General features: G+C 43.8%; 1 protein-coding gene across 1 annotated transcript in view; it reads right to left on the bottom strand.

The window, feature by feature from the left end:
• DOCK4 (dedicator of cytokinesis 4) overlaps positions 1-22,039 on the bottom strand; it is a 798,954-nt gene that overhangs the window by 96,102 nt on the left and 680,813 nt on the right. Inside the window, 2 exon segments of the mRNA XM_030215964.1 lie at positions 6,493-6,579; positions 13,720-13,886. Of these exon segments, the coding sequence (XP_030071824.1) occupies positions 6,493-6,579; positions 13,720-13,886 (254 nt within the window).

Here is a 22,039-nt window from a genome sequence, read left to right as displayed (position 1 = left end):
GGTCATGGCAGCCATTTTGCCACCTCAGACGTGAGCAGGAGCAAGTGGACATAATTCCTACCTATTTACCATTGGACCACTAGGGATTTCTGTAAGGTAGGCATGGGGAGCGGACCTTCCTTCCTTCCTGTATATTCGGGGAGTGGATGGGAAGGGGAATTGGGAAGAGGGCAGCCAGAGCTGCTATCTGGAAGATAACTGGGCACTGGCTGATATTCAGACTGGTGCCCAGTTATCTTCATCGCATAAAATTAGGACAGAGGGATTGTTGTCTTCTGGGGGATTGGGATGGGGGATCAGGATCTTGCAAGAATGTTTTATGTAGGTCCCGGTCGATATTCAGCAGGTACCCCCATAAGTGTTTTATGCGGGTCCCTGCTGAATATCGGCTAGGACTCACATAAGCTCTGGTGGCCAGGGCCCTTTGAATTAGCCCCGGAAATTCAGTGCCGGTGCCTAGACATGGCCCGGCAGTGAATATCTGGAGTTAATTTAGCCAGCAATGGTTAGCATTTAAAAAATGCCACCTGCCGCCTGCTGAATATAGGCTAGTATGTTTCATTATATTACCCTGCATTACAATACATAAAACTCTTACATACCACACATACTTTTTACACTTCAGAGTGGTTACCTAGGAATTACAAATCATACTCAAATCTCTAAGTAAAAGCTAATACATGTTTCTGGAAAAGATAGTTTTTATGCCCTATGCCTTGGTGGAGTTTCCACCACGAAGAAATAAAGAGACTCTCTTGCCCGTGTCTGTCTCTCATCACCTGACTCTGCCATGCACCTGATTGGACTATAAAGGATGACTTCTGATTCACGCATCAGTACTACTGAACTATGATACAGCCAAACAAAAAGACTACTTCTAGAATCCTGACATTTACATATAGGGCTTGAAGTCCTGAGAAAGGTCTTATAAGGTCTCCTAAGAACCAAGACTTGGCTTTGCCCTTGCTTTCCATTTTTAGGTTACTGCCTTATGTGTTTTGTTATGGGCTTTGCACTCTATCTCTTTTGCATACCATCCTGAGTCTATACATACTCTGCTTGGCTCACAAGTCCTGAAAGAGTTAATTTGCTTGAGCCATCCTAGTGTTAGGAGCCTATTTTTTCTCACCTCTGTGAAAGCAATCTCCAAAAGTTTACATAAGACTGCCATTTCATTTATTTTCTTGGCTTTTAGATCACATGAAGGGGCATTTTCGAAAGAAATGTCCAAGTTGGGATTTGGACGTCTTTGTAAAACATCCAAATCCGGGGGCGGGGAAAACCGTATTTTCAAAAAAAGGTGGACATCCATCTTTCGTTTCGAAAATACCAAGGACATCCATGGATTTGGACGTCCTTAGACATAGACATCTTCGACTTTCAACGATTTTCGAAACCAAAGATGTCCATGTCAAAAACATCCAAAGGCAAGCCATTTGGACATGGGAGGAGCCAGCATTTGTAGTGCACTGGTCCCCCTCACGTGCCAGGACACCAACTGGGCACCCTAGGGGGAACTGAAGTGGACTTCATAAATTGCTCCCAGGTGCATAGCTCCTTTACCTTGTGTGCTGAGCCTCCCAAACCCTCCCAAAACCCACTATCCACAACTGTACACCACTACCATAACCCTTACAGGTGAAGGGGGGGCACCTAGATGTGGGTACAGTGGGTTTGTGGTGGGTTTTGGAGGGCTTGCTGTTTCCTCCACAAACGTAACAGGTAGGGGGGGGTATGGGCCTGGGTCCACCTGTCTGAAGTGCACTGCACCCACTAAAACTGCTCCAGGGACCTGTATGCGCTGTCATGGACCTGAGTATGACACCTGAGGCTGGCACAAAATATTTTTAAAGATGATTTTTGAGGGTGGGAGGGGGTTAGTGACCACTGGGGGAGTAACGGGAGGTCATCTCCGATTCCCTCCTGTGGTCAGCTGGTCATTTTGGGCACCTTTTTGTGCCTTATTCGTAAAAAAAAACCATGTCCGGGTGAAAACATCCAAGTGTTTGTCATGGACGTCCCTGCTTTTTTCGATTATGGGTCAAAGATGTCCAAGTGTTAGGCACGCCCAAGTCCCGCCTTCACCACGCCTCCAACACGCCCCCTTGAAATAAATAAATAGACGTCCTTGCAATGGACTGCATTGGAGACGTTCAAAATCGGGTTTCGGTTATACCGATTTGGATGTCTCTGGGAGATGGACGTCCATGTTCCAATTTAAGTTGAAAGATGGATGTGCATGTCTTTCGAAAATGAGCCTGATAGAGATCTATTTTGTTTTATGCTAAGTGGAAGTCTGAGTTAACATAGGGGTGATACTTAAAACGATTTATTTTTAAGAAATATATTTTACAGCCAAGTTAACTGCTCCCCTGAGCTAAAATTTAAAATAACCTTCTTTATAGCTATTACAATGTTGAGATTTATATAATAAACCTTTTTGTGAACCTGAGTTATGCGCGAGGTGGTCCTTTTCTCAGATAACTTCTATTTAGGAGACATATTTGGTGCCTTATCAGTATTGTTAGCTCTAGGTCCTTACTCTTCACAGTTCACAAAAAACAGGTAACAACTATGTGCAACAAGGTTTAGCATGACCAGAGTTAAAATAATAATAATAAAAGCTTAGAAATACATTTTTATGCTGTTCTAGTAAACAGAAACACAAAATTGGTTATATTCCATAGCAACATAAGAATTGCTGTACTGCGTCAGACCAATGGTCCATCTAGCCCAACAGTGGCCCATCCAGGTCACAAGTACCTGGCAAACCCCCCAAAAGTAGAAACTCTTTGCCAGAGCATGTAGTAACAGCGGTTAGTGTATCCGGGTTTAAAAATGGGTTGGATAAGTTCCTGGAGGAAAAGTCCATAGTCTGCTATTGAGATAGACACAGTGGCTTCCCTGTGTCTGTCTCAATAGCAGACTATGGACTTTTCTTCCAGGAACTTGTCCAACCCATTTTTAAACCCGGATACACTAACCGCTGTTACTACATGCTCTGGCAAAGAGTTTCAGAGCTTAATGATTTGTTGAATGAAAAAATATTTCCTCCTATTTGTTTTAAAAGAGTTTCCATGTAACTTCATTGAGTGTCCCCTAGTCTTTGTACTTTTTGAAAGAGAAAAAATTATTTCATTTCTACTCGTTCTGCACAAGTCAGGATTTTGTAGACCTCAATCATATCTCCCCTCAGCCGTCTCTTTTCAAAGATGAAGATCCCTAACCTCTTTAGCCTTTCCTCATATGAGAGGAGTTCTATCCCCTTTATCATTTTGGCCACTCTTTTTTGAACCTTTTCTAATTCTGCTATATCTTTTTTGAGATACGGTGACCAGCAAGAACTGAATGCAATACTCAAAGTGAGGTTGCACCATGGGGCGATATAGAGGCATTATAGTATTCTCTGTCTTATTTTATTCTCGGTCTTATTTACCATTCCTTTCCTAAAAATTTCTAGCATCCTGTTTGCTTTTGTGGCTGCTGCTGCACACTGGGCATGTATTGAAGGCATATTAAATAGCATGTGCGTAGTAAAGCGAGCATTTTCATTTTTCTCTTACTTTTGACTCTTCCTGCTGACTTCTAGAGGGAATACAACTGTGTTCAGTTTTGGAGGCTGTATTTGAAGGAGTATCTAAAGAGGCTATAGGCGGTCCAGAGAAAAGGAACCAAAATGGTGTGGAATCTGTGCCACAAGATCTGTAAGATGAAACTTGAGTAAGTAAATATGCATAAACTAGAGAAGAAGGGCAAAAGAATTATGATATGGATGTTTAAATACTTAGAAAGTATTAATGTAGAAGAAGGCCAAATGAAAGGAAGCTCTAGAACCAGGTAACATGATATGAAGCTGCAAGGAAGAAGATTCGGAAGCACTATCAGGAAAAAAGTCTTCACTAAAGGGGAAGTGAATGCCTAGAAAACTCTCCCAGAGGTGGTGGAGACAGAAACAGTAATGGAATTCAAAAAGCATGGGATAAACACAGGGGTTTCCTTAATGGCAAGAAATTGGAAACCAAGGGCCAGATGCATCAAACTTACTGTGCCGGTAGCGATCATTTTGTGTCAATTTGAACTGGCTTAGCGATCACGGTATATAGCAATAAATGTGCAAAAGCCTACAGCGATCTGTTTACCGCACTCGCAAATATGCAACGAAAATACTAGGCAAATGTATTGTAATTATGTGGTTTTCATTTAAATGAAGGCAACACATGATGCACAGCCATTTACAGGCAATGCACAGAAAGGTCCGCACACCTTTAACGTGAAATATTTAACGGGTGCTCAGGGACTGCCGGTAACTCCAGAGAGCTGTCATCTGCCGTCAACATATGCATGTCCATAAAGTGCTTGCATAAGCGCTTTCATCGACGTGTTATTTATGTGTGCGTGCACATCCGTGTTGAAGAAGCCATGGCTGCACATAGTCCACGCAGAAGAAAGCCTAACTTCTCCGACATGGATGTGCTCTGGCTTGTGTAGCTCATAGTTATTAATGAGAAGCGATTCTTCCCCCAACAGGGGAAGAGGAGAAACATAATAAGAATGAATGAGGGCTCAGAGGTGCTGCAGCGCCTCTTCAACAGGCGGTCTTCGTACCCGAGATCTGTAAGTATTTTCCCCATTTTTTGTCCCTCCCTCCTTCCTCTTTCCTTTGTAATCAAACAGTTGGACTGCAGAGCGATTAAAAAATCACACATGGATCAGGGCCTATACGACTCTGCTTATGAGTGACGTCCATCTCACATGCCCAGGATGCACGTCTATGATGCGATCTTTTTAGACATGTGAACACCTAGAGCGCTTGCTGTGCGCTTAGCGAATGACTATTGTGCGCATGTGTTTGCTACACTGCCACCGTGGATTTCAACAGGTTAGCAAGACTTTCATACATCGACCTTTGCATTACCGTGCAGCTCATTTGCATGCGATTTTTTTTTTGATCATCCATCGTTTTTTCATAATCAGTATCTTGTAACGTGGACCTTTACGTTTTTGGTTCTTCTAAGTTTCTTTCATGCATCTGGGTCCAAGTGTGGGCAACTCAACTCAGAAAAGCAGTGCACAAACATTTGCCCTTCAAAGAAGTGATGGGTGTAACCTGCTCAAACAAGCAGGACAGGCTCCAAGATACTGGCAGAATTGTCAGGAACACTGTTAGAGTTAATCTGACTACTGCATTACCGATCACTGTTTACATTTTGTTTTTCAAGACAGACTCTTTTGTGGGGGTGGGAAGTGGGGTGGCTCATTACTACCCTCTGGCTAGTAAGAAAAGCAGCGGGTCTCCTTCTCAAGATACTTTTTACTAGGGCAGTGGTTTGTAACTCAGTCCTCAGGGCACATTCAGCCAGGCTGCTTTTCAGGATATCTCTAATGAATATGCATTAAATAGATCTGCATGACTGCCTCCAATGCATATAGATCAATCTCATGTCTATTCATTGTGGGAAACCACCCAACTGGTTGTGTGTCTTCTGAGGTCTGGATTGATAACCACAACACCATGGGCAAAGGATTAGTCACTGGGTCCCATTCCCCACCTCCCAACTCAGTACTTATCTTCCCCAAATACACAAAGGCAGTTTTCACAAGCCACCAGCAAGGTATGGGAAGCATGAAGAAGAGGGAGAGAATAACAGAAAGGGTTGCAGTAGAAAGCACACATTGACAGTTGAGCACAAAAATAAATCCACTTTTCTTTATAATAGGTTATCAAAGGTGAAAGGTAACTAAAGATCAGTGTTCCCTTTAAGCTATGCAGAAGTCCTCCAACTGCATTCCTGCTAATGAAAGGTGGTGCTTCAATACTGCATTTTCAATTGCTAGAAACAGGCAGGTCCCTTGGAGTCCTACAGAGCTTACCTGTCCCTTGCTATTGAAAATGTAATACTGAAACAGCACCCCCACTGGTACGATTCTAGGTGGAGGACATACGCACAGCTTACAGGGAACATTGCTAAAGACCACTGCAGACATTCAGATATTTGAGGCTAAAAATCAATATGAGCCTCAAAACAATTGGTTAATTGCACAAAGCTTTTTGAGATTAATACTGCTCTTTAGCTTCAGGTCTCTGAACACCTACAGAGGTCTTTTGTTATAATAATGTGTGGGCTTGCAAATTTTGTATGCTCATCCTAATACAATTTCAAAATTTTCTTGGCTATGCATAATAAAGTCTTTTCCATTGTTCATTATTTTTAGCATGCACAAAAGAGCCTTAACTTGCAAGCTAATGTTTATTGCCTATGGTCCTAAATCAAGCAGCAAAATAAACAAGTGAAATATCTGTTTTGGGCAATGTAAAACTTAATTTAACAGTATTATTCTAGTTATAATGTAAGTTTTACTGAACAAAGTCTATGAAATGGTATTCTCTGAATCTGAATTTTCAAATTAAAATAAGTGGCCTGAAGCAGAATCTAGACTATTGTTCAACAAAGATTTGAATGTAAAGTGGTTATAGTAGTTGCTTATACTTACTACTTCACGTTTTTCTACTTCAAACCAGCGAGAGATTCCAGGTAAACTCTGCACTAAAGTCAGTGTAGTTCTTTCTACCCAAAGGCTCTGAAATGCAGCAAATGTATTTGCAAAAACTGTTTAATATTTGAGGTATGCAAAGGAAATACAGTAGTACTATTTTGACATAAAGTTTATGTTGCATGTGTTTTTAATGGCTACTACTTTTCCTCTAGTTTTAGAAAGACTGTTTTTAATTACGAAAAGTTGAACAGAACAAGGTATTACAAAAACAATACAAAAGGGAAAAAAGAGTAAAACCAAAAATCAGAAAACAAAGGATAATTTATTATAAATAACCAACAAACAAACAATGAAACAGTGTAAAAACTGTAACTCAAAACAGTTTTTCTACAATCAAGTAATATTGTTTGCATGAGCTTATGAAACAACATATCTAGCCTCATTTTGATTCAGTTATGAGGTAAGCTCTGATTTTTAAAAAACTATCTTTATTGATTCAAAAGTTAGGCATAATACGGAAGATCAAACGCGTAAGATAAAGGGCAGTAAACTAACCAAATAATGTAGATTACATTAAAAATAATGCCACCAACTTCTGAACATTTTTGTATAAACTGTGCCAAACATCCTTCCCACATACCCACTCCCAATATCACCTTTTATAGTAAACTCTCAAATATTTCCATGGGATCCGAAACATGGTACAGCATACTGGGTGATATATCTATGCCAAATATCATAGTAATGGTGTTTCTCCAAAGAACTGGATAGTTTCAGTTGGGTAAGTACCCATTCTGCCATTTCTCTCATCAAGTAACTCCAGGATAATGCAAAGGGGGCTGAAGCATCTATCCAAATTTGAATGATACATTTTCTTACCGATATAGTAGCCAACACCACAAATTTACACTGGGTTTCTGTAAGCCTCTCCCTCTGAAGTAACTCCCCAGTTTCCGGGGCAGAGGGAGCAGAGAACCAGCGGAACTGACACCCACCCCCCCTAGCGGCGTGCACATGGCAGGCAAGAATGCACTTGGGGGGGCTTGGGTGATGCACCGAGGGGGGGGTGGGTGATGCGCCAAGGGGGGGGGGTTGATGCGCCGAGGGGGGGTGTAATGCTGCACCCGGGGGGGGGGTGCGCTCGCTACGCCACTGATCAGGGGTGTTCCTTTGATTTACGTGAATTGTTATAGAATAAAGGGGTACGGACCTAATTTGGGTGCGGGGATTTTCACCAAAGTTTCATTGGTGTAAATGGTCGAACCTAAATATAGTCGAGGTTTCTGGACTAACTTTAAGCCCCGTTTATAGAACAGCACTTAGCACTATTTTTTTTTGGCACCAATTTTTTAGTTGCCATTTATACAATTCAGTCCATAGTGTTTTCAATAGTTTTCAATGTCTGGGACCACAGTAATTTCAGAGAGGAGCATTGTAAGAAAGAGTGTAAAAAGGAACCTGGAGATGTTTTGCATTTTATGTGTTTTTGGGCAGTTGAAACCATTGTGTTCCCATCCAGCAAGACTTACTGAAAATGTTCTTTGACGACTGAATAGTTGCTGTTTTGAACAGCTCCTGAGGACGTCTAACTGTGAAACACAGTCTTGTGAACCATGGTTTTTCCATGGCTGAACATCAGACTTATGAGAACAGAAGAATTTGGATTTTCCCTCCAGATGGTTTGTTAGAATTAGGATTTGTAATAGTCTTCCTAAAGTAATTTATTGATGAATATATAATTACTGTTCTTGATTGATGGTGCTATTATGTGCATGTAGGTAGGGGACTTTGTATAGTGAGATGGTATGTAATATATCTGGAGTGGATTGATGCAGTGGTGGGTTTTAAATATTGTTTGTAATAAATAATAATATATTTTGTCATTTGTAATAAATAAGCAAGTAGTAATCTATTATTTTCTATGATTGTACTATATAGCTGAAGAATAGTTATATTGAAAGTTTCCCCCCAAATTTGTACATTGTTATTTAAATAATGGGTGCAACGTTGTATTTTGCATGTTAAAAAAACAAACTTGAAAATTATTACTCAAGAACTAAATCATACATCACATAAACTTTTTCATTGTTCTAGCCTTTGATTATTTTTATGTAAAAATGGGAGCTTACTAGATGATTGATTCAAAATGAGGCTAGATATATTGCTCCATTAAGCTTATAAAAACAAAAAGTGAGGAGAGTGGACGAGGATACCAATTAGTTTATTTATTCACATAAAAAATGACGTAATTAACATTAAAAGTGACCCGACACGGCCGTGTTTCGGCCCGAAGGCCTGCCTCAGGGGTCTTTAAAACCTCAGAGAGTATGGCTTGGGATGTGTACTCCAAGGAAGGTAATAAGAAGGAACTCTCTTGGGTCTCCTCTCTTTTAAAAATTTTTTTGAAAAACGGAACAACCTGGTTATACTCCTCTCCAAAAGGACGTGTACAAATGTAGAATATTCTACATTTGTACACGTCCTTTTGGAGAGGAGTATAACCAGGTTGTTCCGTTTTTCAAAAAAATTTTTAAAAGAGAGGAGACCCAAGAGAGTTCCTTCTTATTACCTTCCTTGGAGTACACATCCCAAGCCATACTCTCTGAGGTTTTAAAGACCCCTGAGGCAGGCCTTCGGGCCGAAACACGGCCGTGTCGGGTCACTTTTAATGTTAATTACGTCATTTTTTATGTGAATAAATAAACTAATTGGTATCCTTGTCCACTCTCCTCACTTTTTGTTTTATATCTCACGGTTCCGTGAGGATTTTACCTCCTTTTTGTTTTGTTTTATTTTCCATTAAGCTTATGCCAACAATCATAAGAATGCTTGCTTGTAGTAAAACTGTTTTGGGTTACAGGTTGGTATTGTTTGATCATGTGTTTGGATAATATTTAAGTTTTCTTCTAATTATGTATTTTTAATTATATCCTATAAAATAATTGATGAACTCAAGTATTCCTTTGGAGTTATTCTCTAAACTCTGCTTTCAATAGCATAACTATAAAGAAGGTTTATCAAAGAAGATTTTTGACTATTCACGTTCATCCAAAGGTACAGAATAATTATGATGTCGATATTCAAAGCGATTCTACTGGGCAGGAGAGGCTGCTGCCCAGTTAAACACCTGTGCTGTTGAATATCCCCTCTAGCCATTATATTGTGGATAAGAGTCGGCACTCATGCAGTTAAGTGCCTATATTCAACACTTAATCCTATACGGTAACCAGACAAATTGGACCGCATAAAACATAGTTTTGTCGTTATCCAGCTTACTTATTCAGTTAAGGGCTGAATATTGGCCTTAACTGGGCAATTGATGACTGTCTGAAAAATACCTGGATATTTAATGCTGGTGCCTGGATATGGCCTGGAATTGAATATCTGGGTATAAAGCTGGTGGCAGCTAAAAAAACATTCACTGCCATAAGCTGAATAGTTCCTCTATATTTTTAGAACATGATGATTATATAGTTATGTATTAATTATAATTGAAGTAGTCTAATTATTATTATTCTGTTTTATAGACATACATGTATTTTGTGTTTTACCCCTGAGGCAGTCACTAGCTGAAACAAGGCCATGACAGGTTTTATCATCTAAGTTAATTAATACGACCTCGGTTTTATTGTTTGTTTATTAGTTATTTATAATAAATCATATTTATTCTTTGTTTTATGATTTTTAATTTTACTCTTTTTTGCCCTTCAGTTTTTAATTATTCCTCCATAGTACATCTCCTTCCTAGACAGAAGAAGGGAATGCCTAAGGTTCTATAGGAGGACAAAGGTACATGCTGACACATTTTCCACGATATATTTAGCTTTGGTGGTCAGCAGTTGATTTAAGTGCTGGCTCAGATATTCAGTGCTGACTAGATACCAGCCAACATTGAATATCCAGGTATAGCTTGCCTGCCGGCAGTTATCTAGGCATTGGTAATATTCAGACAGACCCCAAGATAGCTAACCTAGGGGGTCATATTTATTAAACTGAAGAACAGGCCAAGGGGATTCAACAAAAATATATTTAAAAGATAGAAAAGAACTCTATAAAAATAAGAAAGTCACAAGCGACAAGAAACTCATTCATAAAAGGAATGCATCTGAATTCCTGCCCAAAGCTGAAGTCCCAGGAGATTAGGTACCAAAGGCTAAACTAAAAAACAACTGAGTCTTCAACATAGATTTTAACATTTTTCATAAGAGTTCTTTATACAGAGGGTAAAGTAGGGAATTCCACAAGAGAGGCACAAGGAAGAAAAATGCTGAGGTCCAAGTAGATTCCAAGTGAGCACAGGGAGGGGGTGGAAGAATTAAACAATATTCATGTAAGAAACAAAGTGAATGACCAAGAACATGGGGCAAATCACTTAACCCTCCACTGACCCAGGTACATAACAGATTGTGAGCCCATTAGGGACAGTGAAAGTAACTGTATATAATAAATATAAATCACTTTGTTGTACAATACAAATGCAGTATATCAAATCCATGACCATATAGAGCCCAGTGGATTAACACTTGAACCTTAAACTGAAAACATAACAAATAGGCAGTTAATAGAAAAGATATTGTCGAACTAGCAGGCCTTGCAAAGGAGCCAGGCTGCCATGTTCTGAGGAAGTTGTTGTAACCACCTAAGCTAGTACTGCAGGATAACCTAAGTGAGAAATGAGCACAATAAGATGCAACAAATGCAGTGTGAAAGCCAAAATAACTCCAAATAGACCGTAATTGCCTAAGCACCAAAAAACATGATTGCATAACTGAAGAAATGATTCCTAAAGGAGAGATCAGAGCTGAAAGTTGCTCCCATATATTTAAAGTAATTCACAAAACTGAGGTGACTGATGCACACTGGAAGGGCTATATCTGCTCAAAATGTTACACTAGGTTCTGAGCTCTAGGAGAACAGTACTGTTCTGGTGCCACCAAATGACATCATCCACTTCTGAGCATGACTCATTCCTGCTTGTTGATGTAACAAACATATTTTAGATTCAGGCAGAGGGGTAATTCTATAAGAAGCCACCTAAAAGGAATGTGCACAAATGGTGATAATTTAGTAATTTCCCATGCAAATGGCCACTTACATGTGTAAAATGACCTCTTATGGAATGACTAGTGGAAAGTACATGCCAAGATTTAATGGTGTGTACTTTGTTGGTGGGCATGTACATGGGTAGAGTTTGGGTGGAGAGTAGGAGGAGCACACAGGTATGCTACCCAACTTAATGTATGTGCATTTTTGGTCATTTGCACTAGTATTCAATAAAGACAAGGAGGCCCTTATTTTTATTTATTCAATAGGCTTAAAATAGGTGCCATAATCAGTGCCTATACTGGGCACCCTGTTATAGAATTACCCCCAAAGTGTATTATATAGTTAGCTTAATGAAAGCAACCAGAAAAACTGTGCTACAAATATTTGGAAGGCTCTATAAAACTTTTACAAGAGATATCTAAATTTTAAATCAAATCAATTAATGACATATAAAAATGAACATTTTAGATAGTACATGGAGAAAGTAATCCACAAGTCCAGATCAGAAGAACATGGAGAATTCCCATAGCCTTTTACAAAAGGCTCTATCAAACGCAGATCCTCTGATAAAATAGGTGCATGACGGCATGCTTAATGCTCTCCATATACAGTAGGAGCTGTAATATCAAAAAGCAGCACTACCCCACTTTGATGTGGGAGCAGTTTTTTGAAACTACTACTCCTGATACCATCCATGTCCTCAACCCCCAATATCCACCCCAGTAGCACTGACCAACCATCCAATCCCCCCCTACTAAATGTTTCAGCCCTTTCAATCCCCCACAACAGGGCAAGCCTTTCTGATCCCCTCCCCACAACACTGCAAACCCTCTCAAACACCCCCTGCCCCTCACACCCTTATTCCACCCATGGCTCTTAGCAGGGTTCCCAATGTTTAGTGTGGCATGGGAACAAGCAATGATCACTGCTGCTCCATCAAAATCGTGGATCCGAGTGTCATTTTGAACCTGGGAATTGGACAGAGCAGGAGTGACGGGGGCTAACTTCTCCCAACTACAGTCCTTGTCTGGGAGGACAAGAAGGGATTACAATACTGGTGAAGATTGAAAGATGGGTATGGAAGTAAAACAGATGGTGGGTTTGTCCTTGGTTTTGCACCTGTCCTTTCAGCAAACATTTATTTGTGCCTGGGAGCAGGTGTAAATGCTGATGGGACTATTTTTTATGTCCAAATATATTCTGTTTATAAATTAAGGAATTGGTATGTCTGGCCTACCCAAACCAATCCCCCTTGCTTAGGCATGGTGAGCTTCCCTACGTGTAAATAGATCCCTTTCTAAAATGGCTTTTACACAAGTATACTAATCTACATGTAAACGTTGTTACTTATATGTAGGAATAGTTTTAAAATAAGGGCCATAATCAGTGAAAATTAGAATACGCAGCAATGACTTAAACCATCATGGAATAAAATATTTTAGGCTATGTTTAATAAAGTGTGCATTAGTGTTTATTTACTAATAATGCACATTAACAGCATTAATGTGAACACACACATCAGTAATTCCAGCCCGTGGATGCTTATTTTTATAGCAGGATACCTACTTAGGTGATATTTTATAAAGAAACTATGTATCATTATACAATACTAGTGAACCTGGCAGAAAATGTGCCTTGAATGCAGGTGCGGACATATGCACCTGCTCGAAAGCAAATGGAAACGTTTGTGCATAAGGTTCGCAAGTGTGTTTATAAAATGTTTTATAATTGATGCACATACTTGTGAAATCCTCCTGCACTCTGCCCAGACTGCACTCCTTACTATGCTTACAGGTAATGTACGTGCCTTCTTTCTGTTTTATATTAGTATCAAGTGGTTGACAGTGTACTATAGCCAATTTTTAGATCTTTCCTTGTAATATTTGGCTGCTTGCAAGGCAATGTGTGGTACCCTGCATTATGTCACCAAAAGATTCCAGAGTGGTTGGTGGATGGCACTGAATACACATCCCCCACAAATAGAATTCTTTAATAAATCCACATTTATTTCTCAAATTTCTGCAATTTAGTAATTAAAGCCACACCAGTATGGCAATGAACTTTGACTTTTCATTGTAGGGACAATGCTTCATTGCAAACTTCATTTAACAATCTAGTAATGAAAGTAACTTGCTTTCTTATATCCTAGCCGTGAGTAATAAAAGATATACACAATACCTTGAACTCATTCTCCTTGTCCTTTGTCCCTTTGTGGAAAGGTCGGTCATACCTGAATCTCCAGATATGATTGACTTTATAAAAACTTTTGATATTATCAGGAATGGTCTCTCTCTGTAGGACCTCCTGGCTCTCAGGAACTGGTGCCACTGCATACATTTGCAGATCTATATGTAAAGAGTTAAGGCATTTAACTGTATGGTAAAAGTAAACAACAGCTGGTGCAGGGTATGGTCCTATATGCAACATGAATTTCCGACAGCCTTAAGATAAGCGCGCTTACAAAGAAGTATTTTAGTTTATAAGCTAATTAGTCTAAACAGTACAAATATGTCAGAAGCAGTACTATAAGACATTCAGCAGTTTACTTGCATACATGTGCTTTTCATAGATGGGAGGGTATAGGAAATGTCATAAATGTTATAAACGTTATAAATGAGAAGAGACATTTTTATTGTCAAGCTTGCTTTTCTACGGTTCAGAATGTATGGCTTGGGTGTGAGCACAAGTAAATATATAAAATAATTTGGAGCACATGGTGTGTGTGTGTATATATATATATATATCAAAGAAAAATTAAACATCAAGATAATAAGGAGATTTTCAATGACTGAGAAATTGTCTACCCTCTAAGAATAGCCTTTGACCTCAGGGGTGACATTCTACTCTGAGAATTTCTCCTGATGTTTTTCTGGATATATTTGGTATCTTTTATGTATTTATTTATTTATTTATTTATTGCATTTGTATCCCACATTATCCCACCTCTTTGCAGGCTCAATGTGGCTTACAATACATCGTGGGTACTGGAAATAGGAGTGCATATACATTAGGTTTACAGAAGATTTGTGTTACATGGTGGTGAATTATATAATGGTGTTAAAGCAAAAGACATTATAAGACAGTGCTAGAAAGCAAAAGACATTATAAGACAATGTTAGAAGTTCAGAAGATTATACATTTGCATGTTGATCTTTGTGATATATCTTGTCAAAGAGATAGGTTTTTAATAGTTTTCGGAAATTGGTCAGTTCATAAATCGTTTTCAAGTTGCGTGGCAGCGCATTCCAGAGCTGCATGCATTGATTTGTATTTCAAACCCTTGCATTTTTATATTTTCAATTTATCCAGAAACATACTGTCACGTCCCTTACCTGTGCCGCTCTGCCTGCGGGGATACCTCGCTCCACGAGCAGGAGAGAGCGGGGTATCGCTGGCTACGGGCGGCATGGTAGGGGAGTCTGGGCTTCCTCCTGGACGGCTCCGGCCCGCCGCTATGCTGCTGTAGCGTCTGGAGAGCGCCGACGCTGCAAATATGGCCGGCGCACTCTAGCTGGAAAGTCTCTTCCGGTTGCGGGGCCCAGGAGCATGGGGAACGCCTCTTCTGGGCTCGGATTGGCTGGTCGCGGCTAGGCTCCGCCCGCTCCTTGTGACCAGCCTATCCAGAGCCTCCTGGGGCTGGTTGTTGGCCACGCCTTCCGGACAGCTGATGGTGGTTTCCCTGATGGAGGGGGCTACTTAAACCAGACTCTGACAGAACTCTTTGCTTCGGCTTCTGCTGGTGTGGATTCCTGAGTTCTGTGTCTTTGGATTGTTTCTCTGCCTTTGAACCACAGTTTGGACCTGGACTTTGCTATTGCCTGCTGCCTGCCTTTGAACCACAGTTTGGACCTGGACTTTGCTATTGCCTACCGCCTGCCTTTGAACCACAGTTTGGACCTGGACTTTGCTATTGCCTACCGCCTGCCTTTGAACCACAGTTTGGACCTGGACTTTGCTATTGCCTGCTGCCTGCCTTTGAACCACAGTTTGGACCTGGACTTTGCTATTGCCTACCGCCTGCCTTTGAACCACAGTTTGGACCTGGACTTTGCTATTGCCTACCGCCTGCCTTTGAACCACAGTTTGGACCTGGACTTTGCTATTGCCTGCCGCCTGCCTTTGAACCACAGTTTGGACCTGGACTTTGCTATTGCCTGCCGCCTGCCTTTGAACCACAGTTTGGACCTGGACTTTGCTATTGCCTACCGCCTGCCTTTGAACCACAGTTTGGACCTGGACTTTGCTATTGCCTGCCGCCTGCCTTTGAACCACAGTTTGGACCTGGACTTTGCTATTGCCTACCGCCTGCCTTTGAACCACAGTTTGGACCTGGACTTTGCTATTGCCTGCTGCCTGCCTTTGAACCACAGTTTGGACCTGGACTTTGCTATTGCCTACCGCCTGCCTTTGAACCACAGTTTGGACCTGGACTTTGCTATTGCCTGCCGCCTGCCTTTGAACCACAGTTTGGACCTGGACTTTGCTGTTGCCTGCCGCCTGCCTTTGAACCACAGGTTGGACCTGGACTTTGCTTTTGCCTGCTGCCTGCTTTTGTGCCACAGGGTGGATCTGGACTTGCCTTTGTCTACCACCGGCCTGGAACCGCCGATCGGATCGGGACCTTGTCTTTTGGGCAATTGTCTGCTCCATCCTGCCCTTCGTGGGAGGTCTCTGCCCTGACTCCCCAGGTAAGATCAGGACTGTCTGGCTGCCAGACGTTGTTTGGCACAAGGGCTCACTTTTCGGGGCATAGGCCTGACAGAAAGCCGAAGCCATGAGCTCGCCAGATAAGCCTGATCTGACTGACTTGGCTCAAGCTCTTCAACAGCAACAGGCCCAGCTCAACAGATTATCTGGTGTACTGCAAGATGTGTGTTCTCAGATGTCCGTGCAGCGAGCACCGGCTTCTGGAGCTAGTAGGACATCTCCACCTCTGCCTGCCTTTCGGTTGCCTGAACCTCCTCGGTTTGACGGCACACCCTCCGCATGCCGCGGATTCTTGAATCAATGTCAGATGCTCTTTGACATGCAACCTGCTTCTTTTCCTACGGACAAACAGAAGATTACCTACATTATCTCATTACTCTCCGGTGCGGCTCTGGCATGGGCGTCACCTCTCTGGGAGCAACAGGATCCTCTCCTTTCGGAATTAGGAGAATTCCTGCGTCAGTTCCGCATGGTCTTCGATGTTCCAGGACGCACTTCTTCCGCCGCAGGAGAGCTACTACGGATTCAGCAAGGAAGCAGTACGGTTGGTACCTATGCTATTCGATTCCGTACCCTGGCGGCGGAACTTAAATGGAATCAAGAGGCTCTTACGGCCATTTTCTGGCAAGGCTTGAGTGGACGCATTAAAGACGAATTAGCCGGCCGAGAAATCCCTGGTACTCTGGACGCCCTTATCGCCTTAAGCACTCGGATTGATGTCCGCTTCCAGGAACGAGCACGAGAACAAGTTGCCTCTCGTCCGTCGCGCAGGTTTTCCCCTCAAAGACCACGAACGGTCTCTCCTCAGGAGGGTGCGGTTCCTACTGCGGAGGGATCGGAAGTGCCTATGGTGATTGGCAGGCATCGACTAACAGCTGTGGAACGAACCCATCGGAGGGAGAATAAACTATGTATGTACTGTGGGAAACCTGGTCATTTTGTGAAAAGGTGTCCCAACAAGCCGGGAAATGCTTAGACCCTAGCCTGGTGAAGGGGGTGGTTGTGGGTCGTTCAGGAACCCTTCCGGATAACTTAATGACAGTACCTATTATCTTACTGTGGCAAGAATACAGGATAAATACCCTAGCCTTGCTGGATTCAGGAGCAGGAGGCAACTTTATTGATGCTAGACTACTTCAGGGCCTAGGCAGGCCGGTTACTCCCTGTAAACCAGCTCTTCAAGTAACGTCTATTCATGGCTCTACTCTGCCACAGCCTATTACCCATCTCACTCTTCCGCTGCGAATGCAGGTGGGTCTTCTTCATCATGAGGAGATACAATTTCTTATTTTACCTCAAGCCATCCATCCTGTAATTCTAGGTATACCCTGGTTGCGGCTGCACGCGCCTTGCATAGACTGGCCTTCGGGAGAAATCAGCCGGTGGAGTGGTCGTTGTTTTGAAACTTGTCTAACACCAGTGCGCCCTCCCTCTATTAATGTGCCAGCGCTCTCTGGAGTCCTCCTCCCCTGTGAAGCTTCTCTTCCGAAGGAATACAAGGAGTTTTCTGATGTCTTTGATGCCCGGGAGGCAGATTCCCTCCCACCCCATCGCCCGTTTGATTGTCCCATTGATTTGTTACCCGGTACGATGCCTCCTCGAGGAAGATTATATGCCTTGTCCCGGGATGAATCTGCTGCCATGCGGGACTACATTCAGGACAATCTTCGTAAGGGATTCATCCGACCATCTTCTTCTCCTGCCGGGGCAGGGTTCTTTTTTGTTTCCAAAAAAGATGGGTCCTTGCGGCCCTGCATTGACTATCGCGGACTTAACAACATCACAGTCAAGAACCGGTATCCCCTCCCACTTATCCCGGAGCTTTTTGATCGACTCCAGGGGGCAGTTATTTTTACTAAGTTGGATCTACGAGGGGCCTACAACTTGATTCGTATCCGCCAGGGAGACGAGTGGAAAACTGCATTTAATACTCACGACGGTCATTTTGAGTATCGGGTCATGCCTTTTGGACTTTGTAATGCTCCGGCTGTATTTCAAGATTTCATCAATTTCATTTTCAGGGATCTTCTTTGTTCTTCAGTCATTGTTTACTTGGACGATATTCTGATCTTCTCTGCTTCTCCCCTGGATCATCCCGGGCATGTCCGCACAGTGCTTCAACGACTCCGGGATCATCGACTGTTTGCCAAGTTGGAAAAGTGTGCGTTTCATCAATCCACTATTCCTTTTTTGGGACATATTATCTCTGCTGTTGGATTACAAATGGATCCTGCTAAACTGCAGGCTATCCGGGACTGGCCTCTCCCCCAGGGTCTCCGAGCCTTACAGCGTTTTCTTGGTTTTGCTAACTACTACAGACAATTCATTCCCCATTATTCGCTCCTCACGGCTCCTTTGACAGCCCTTACTCGGAAGGGGGCGGATGTTCGGCATTGGTCTCCTGCTGCCCTGGAGGCTTTTTCGGCCTTGAAGGCGGCTTTCTTGTCTGCATCTGTACTCCGTAGCCCTGATGTCACGAAGCCTTTCATCGTGGAGGTCGATGCCTCTGCTTTGGGTGTAGGGGCGGTGCTGTCCCAGACAACTTCTTCTGGTAAGAAACATCCTTGTTTTTTTTTTTCTAAGAAGTTTTCGCCTGCGGAACGCAATTATACTATCGGGGACAGGGAGCTGCTGGCCCTGAAACTCGCCTTTCAGGAGTGGCGATACCTACTGGAGGGGGCTGCTCACCCTATTACAGTCATCACTGATCACAAAAATCTGCTTTATTTGCAAGATGCCAAACGCTTGAATCCCCGGCAGGCTCGCTGGTCACTATTTTTTGCGCGTTTTACCTTTCACTTGGTGTTTCGGCCCGCAGAGAAGAATATACAGGCAGATGCCCTCTCCCGAGCTTTTGACGTACCTGAGGAGCCTGAGGAACTCTATCCTATGCTCAATCCTGCTTGCCTTTCTCCTATGGTGGGGGCATCCGCCTGTCTCAAGACTCCTGTTCCGGTCCGATCTCGTCGCAAGGTCCTTCAGTGGGGTCATTCTGCTGCGTTTTCGGGACATTTTGGGTTCCGTAAGACCTATCATCTTATTTCCCGTTATTTTTGGTGGCCCCACATGGCCCAGGAGATTCGGCAGTTTGTCTCTACTTGTCCTACCTGTGCCCGTACCAAGTCCTTGCCAGGCAAGCCGTGGGGGCTTCTTCAACCATTACCGGTACCCCATCTACCGTGGCAGGAGGTCTCGATGGACTTTATAACTGATCTTCCCTGTTCCAAGGGCAACACGATCATCTGGGTGGTGGTGGATCGTTTTTCTCGCATGGCTCACTTCGTACCCATGCGGTCCCTGCCATCCGCGAAGGTTCTTGCGTCCCATTTTATCCAGCACATTTTTCGGCTGCATGGACTGCCGCATCGTATCATCAGTGATAGAGGGTCGCAATTCACCTCTAAATTTTGGAGATCGTTATGCTCAGCCTTTGGGGTTACCACGCATTTTTCTTCAGCTTACCATCCTCAGACCAACGGCATGGCAGAGCGTACTAACCAGACCCTTAAAGCTTTTCTTCGGGCCTTCACCAATGCTCGTCAGGATGATTGGACTGATCTTCTGGCCTGGGCTGAATTTGCCTACAACAATAGTTTCCATTCTGCTTCACGGACATCACCTTTCTTCACTGTTTTTGGACGTCATCCACGTCTTCCGCCTCCGATTCCTTTGACTGCGGCTCCTCCACTGATCCAGTCTACTCTCACCACCATGCATGCAACTTGGAGGACAGTTCGTCAGCAATTGGGGAGGGCGGCTGCCCGGTACAAGCGATTTGCTGATCGGCGTCGCTGTGCCGCTCCTGTATTCCAGCCGGGACAGAGAGTATGGCTCAGCACCAAGTACCTCAAACTTCGTCTTCCCTCCCTTAAGTTTGCTCCACGCTTCATCGGGCCATTTTCTGTGAGATCTAGAGTGGGGACGATGGTCTATCGACTTCACTTACCTGGTAATCTTCGCATTCACAATGCTTTTCATGTGTCTCTGCTTAAACCTTTTAGGACTTCCCACTGGCATCCTGCTCCAAAGAAGATTCTGGTTCCAGACTCTGACCCTGATCCGGAGTTCGAGGTAAAAGAGATTCTTGATTCTAGACTCCAGAGAGGACGACTGTTCTACTTGATCTCGTGGAAGAACTTTGGTCCTGAGGATAACTCCTGGGAGCCTGTTGGTAATATCCATGCCCCTGAGTTATTGCACGAGTTCCACTCTCGTTACCCTAGAAAACCTGGGCCAAGACGGAGGAGGGGGGCTTACGGGGGGGGTACTGTCACGTCCCTTACCTGTGCCGCTCTGCCTGCGGGGATACCTCGCTCCACGAGCAGGAGAGAGCGGGGTATCGCTGGCTACGGGCGGCATGGTAGGGGAGTCTGGGCTTCCTCCTGGACGGCTCCGGCCCGCCGCTATGCTGCTGTAGCGTCTGGAGAGCGCCGACGCTGCAAATATGGCCGGCGCACTCTAGCTGGAAAGTCTCTTCCGGTTGCGGGGCCCAGGAGCATGGGGAACGCCTCTTCTGGGCTCGGATTGGCTGGTCGCGGCTAGGCTCCGCCCGCTCCTTGTGACCAGCCTATCCAGAGCCTCCTGGGGCTGGTTGTTGGCCACGCCTTCCGGACAGCTGATGGTGGTTTCCCTGATGGAGGGGGCTACTTAAACCAGACTCTGACAGAACTCTTTGCTTCGGCTTCTGCTGGTGTGGATTCCTGAGTTCTGTGTCTTTGGATTGTTTCTCTGCCTTTGAACCACAGTTTGGACCTGGACTTTGCTATTGCCTGCTGCCTGCCTTTGAACCACAGTTTGGACCTGGACTTTGCTATTGCCTACCGCCTGCCTTTGAACCACAGTTTGGACCTGGACTTTGCTATTGCCTACCGCCTGCCTTTGAACCACAGTTTGGACCTGGACTTTGCTATTGCCTGCTGCCTGCCTTTGAACCACAGTTTGGACCTGGACTTTGCTATTGCCTACCGCCTGCCTTTGAACCACAGTTTGGACCTGGACTTTGCTATTGCCTACCGCCTGCCTTTGAACCACAGTTTGGACCTGGACTTTGCTATTGCCTGCCGCCTGCCTTTGAACCACAGTTTGGACCTGGACTTTGCTATTGCCTGCCGCCTGCCTTTGAACCACAGTTTGGACCTGGACTTTGCTATTGCCTGCCGCCTGCCTTTGAACCACAGTTTGGACCTGGACTTTGCTATTGCCTGCCGCCTGCCTTTGAACCACAGTTTGGACCTGGACTTTGCTATTGCCTACCGCCTGCCTTTGAACCACAGTTTGGACCTGGACTTTGCTATTGCCTGCTGCCTGCCTTTGAACCACAGTTTGGACCTGGACTTTGCTATTGCCTACCGCCTGCCTTTGAACCACAGTTTGGACCTGGACTTTGCTATTGCCTGCCGCCTGCCTTTGAACCACAGTTTGGACCTGGACTTTGCTGTTGCCTGCCGCCTGCCTTTGAACCACAGGTTGGACCTGGACTTTGCTTTTGCCTGCTGCCTGCTTTTGTGCCACAGGGTGGATCTGGACTTGCCTTTGTCTACCACCGGCCTGGAACCGCCGATCGGATCGGGACCTTGTCTTTTGGGCAATTGTCTGCTCCATCCTGCCCTTCGTGGGAGGTCTCTGCCCTGACTCCCCAGGTAAGATCAGGACTGTCTGGCTGCCAGACGTTGTTTGGCACAAGGGCTCACTTTTCGGGGCATAGGCCTGACACATACACTGTTTTCAGTTGATCGAGGTTGATTGAGTATTGAGGAAGTTCCTTATGTTCTTCTTGATAATTGGCATTTAG

Source organism: Microcaecilia unicolor, chromosome 10, assembly GCF_901765095.1.
Source record: "Microcaecilia unicolor chromosome 10, aMicUni1.1, whole genome shotgun sequence".
Lineage (NCBI taxonomy): Eukaryota > Metazoa > Chordata > Amphibia > Gymnophiona > Siphonopidae > Microcaecilia > Microcaecilia unicolor.
Note: the sequence above shows the minus strand (reverse complement) of the source record. Positions and strands in the feature narration are given on the sequence as shown.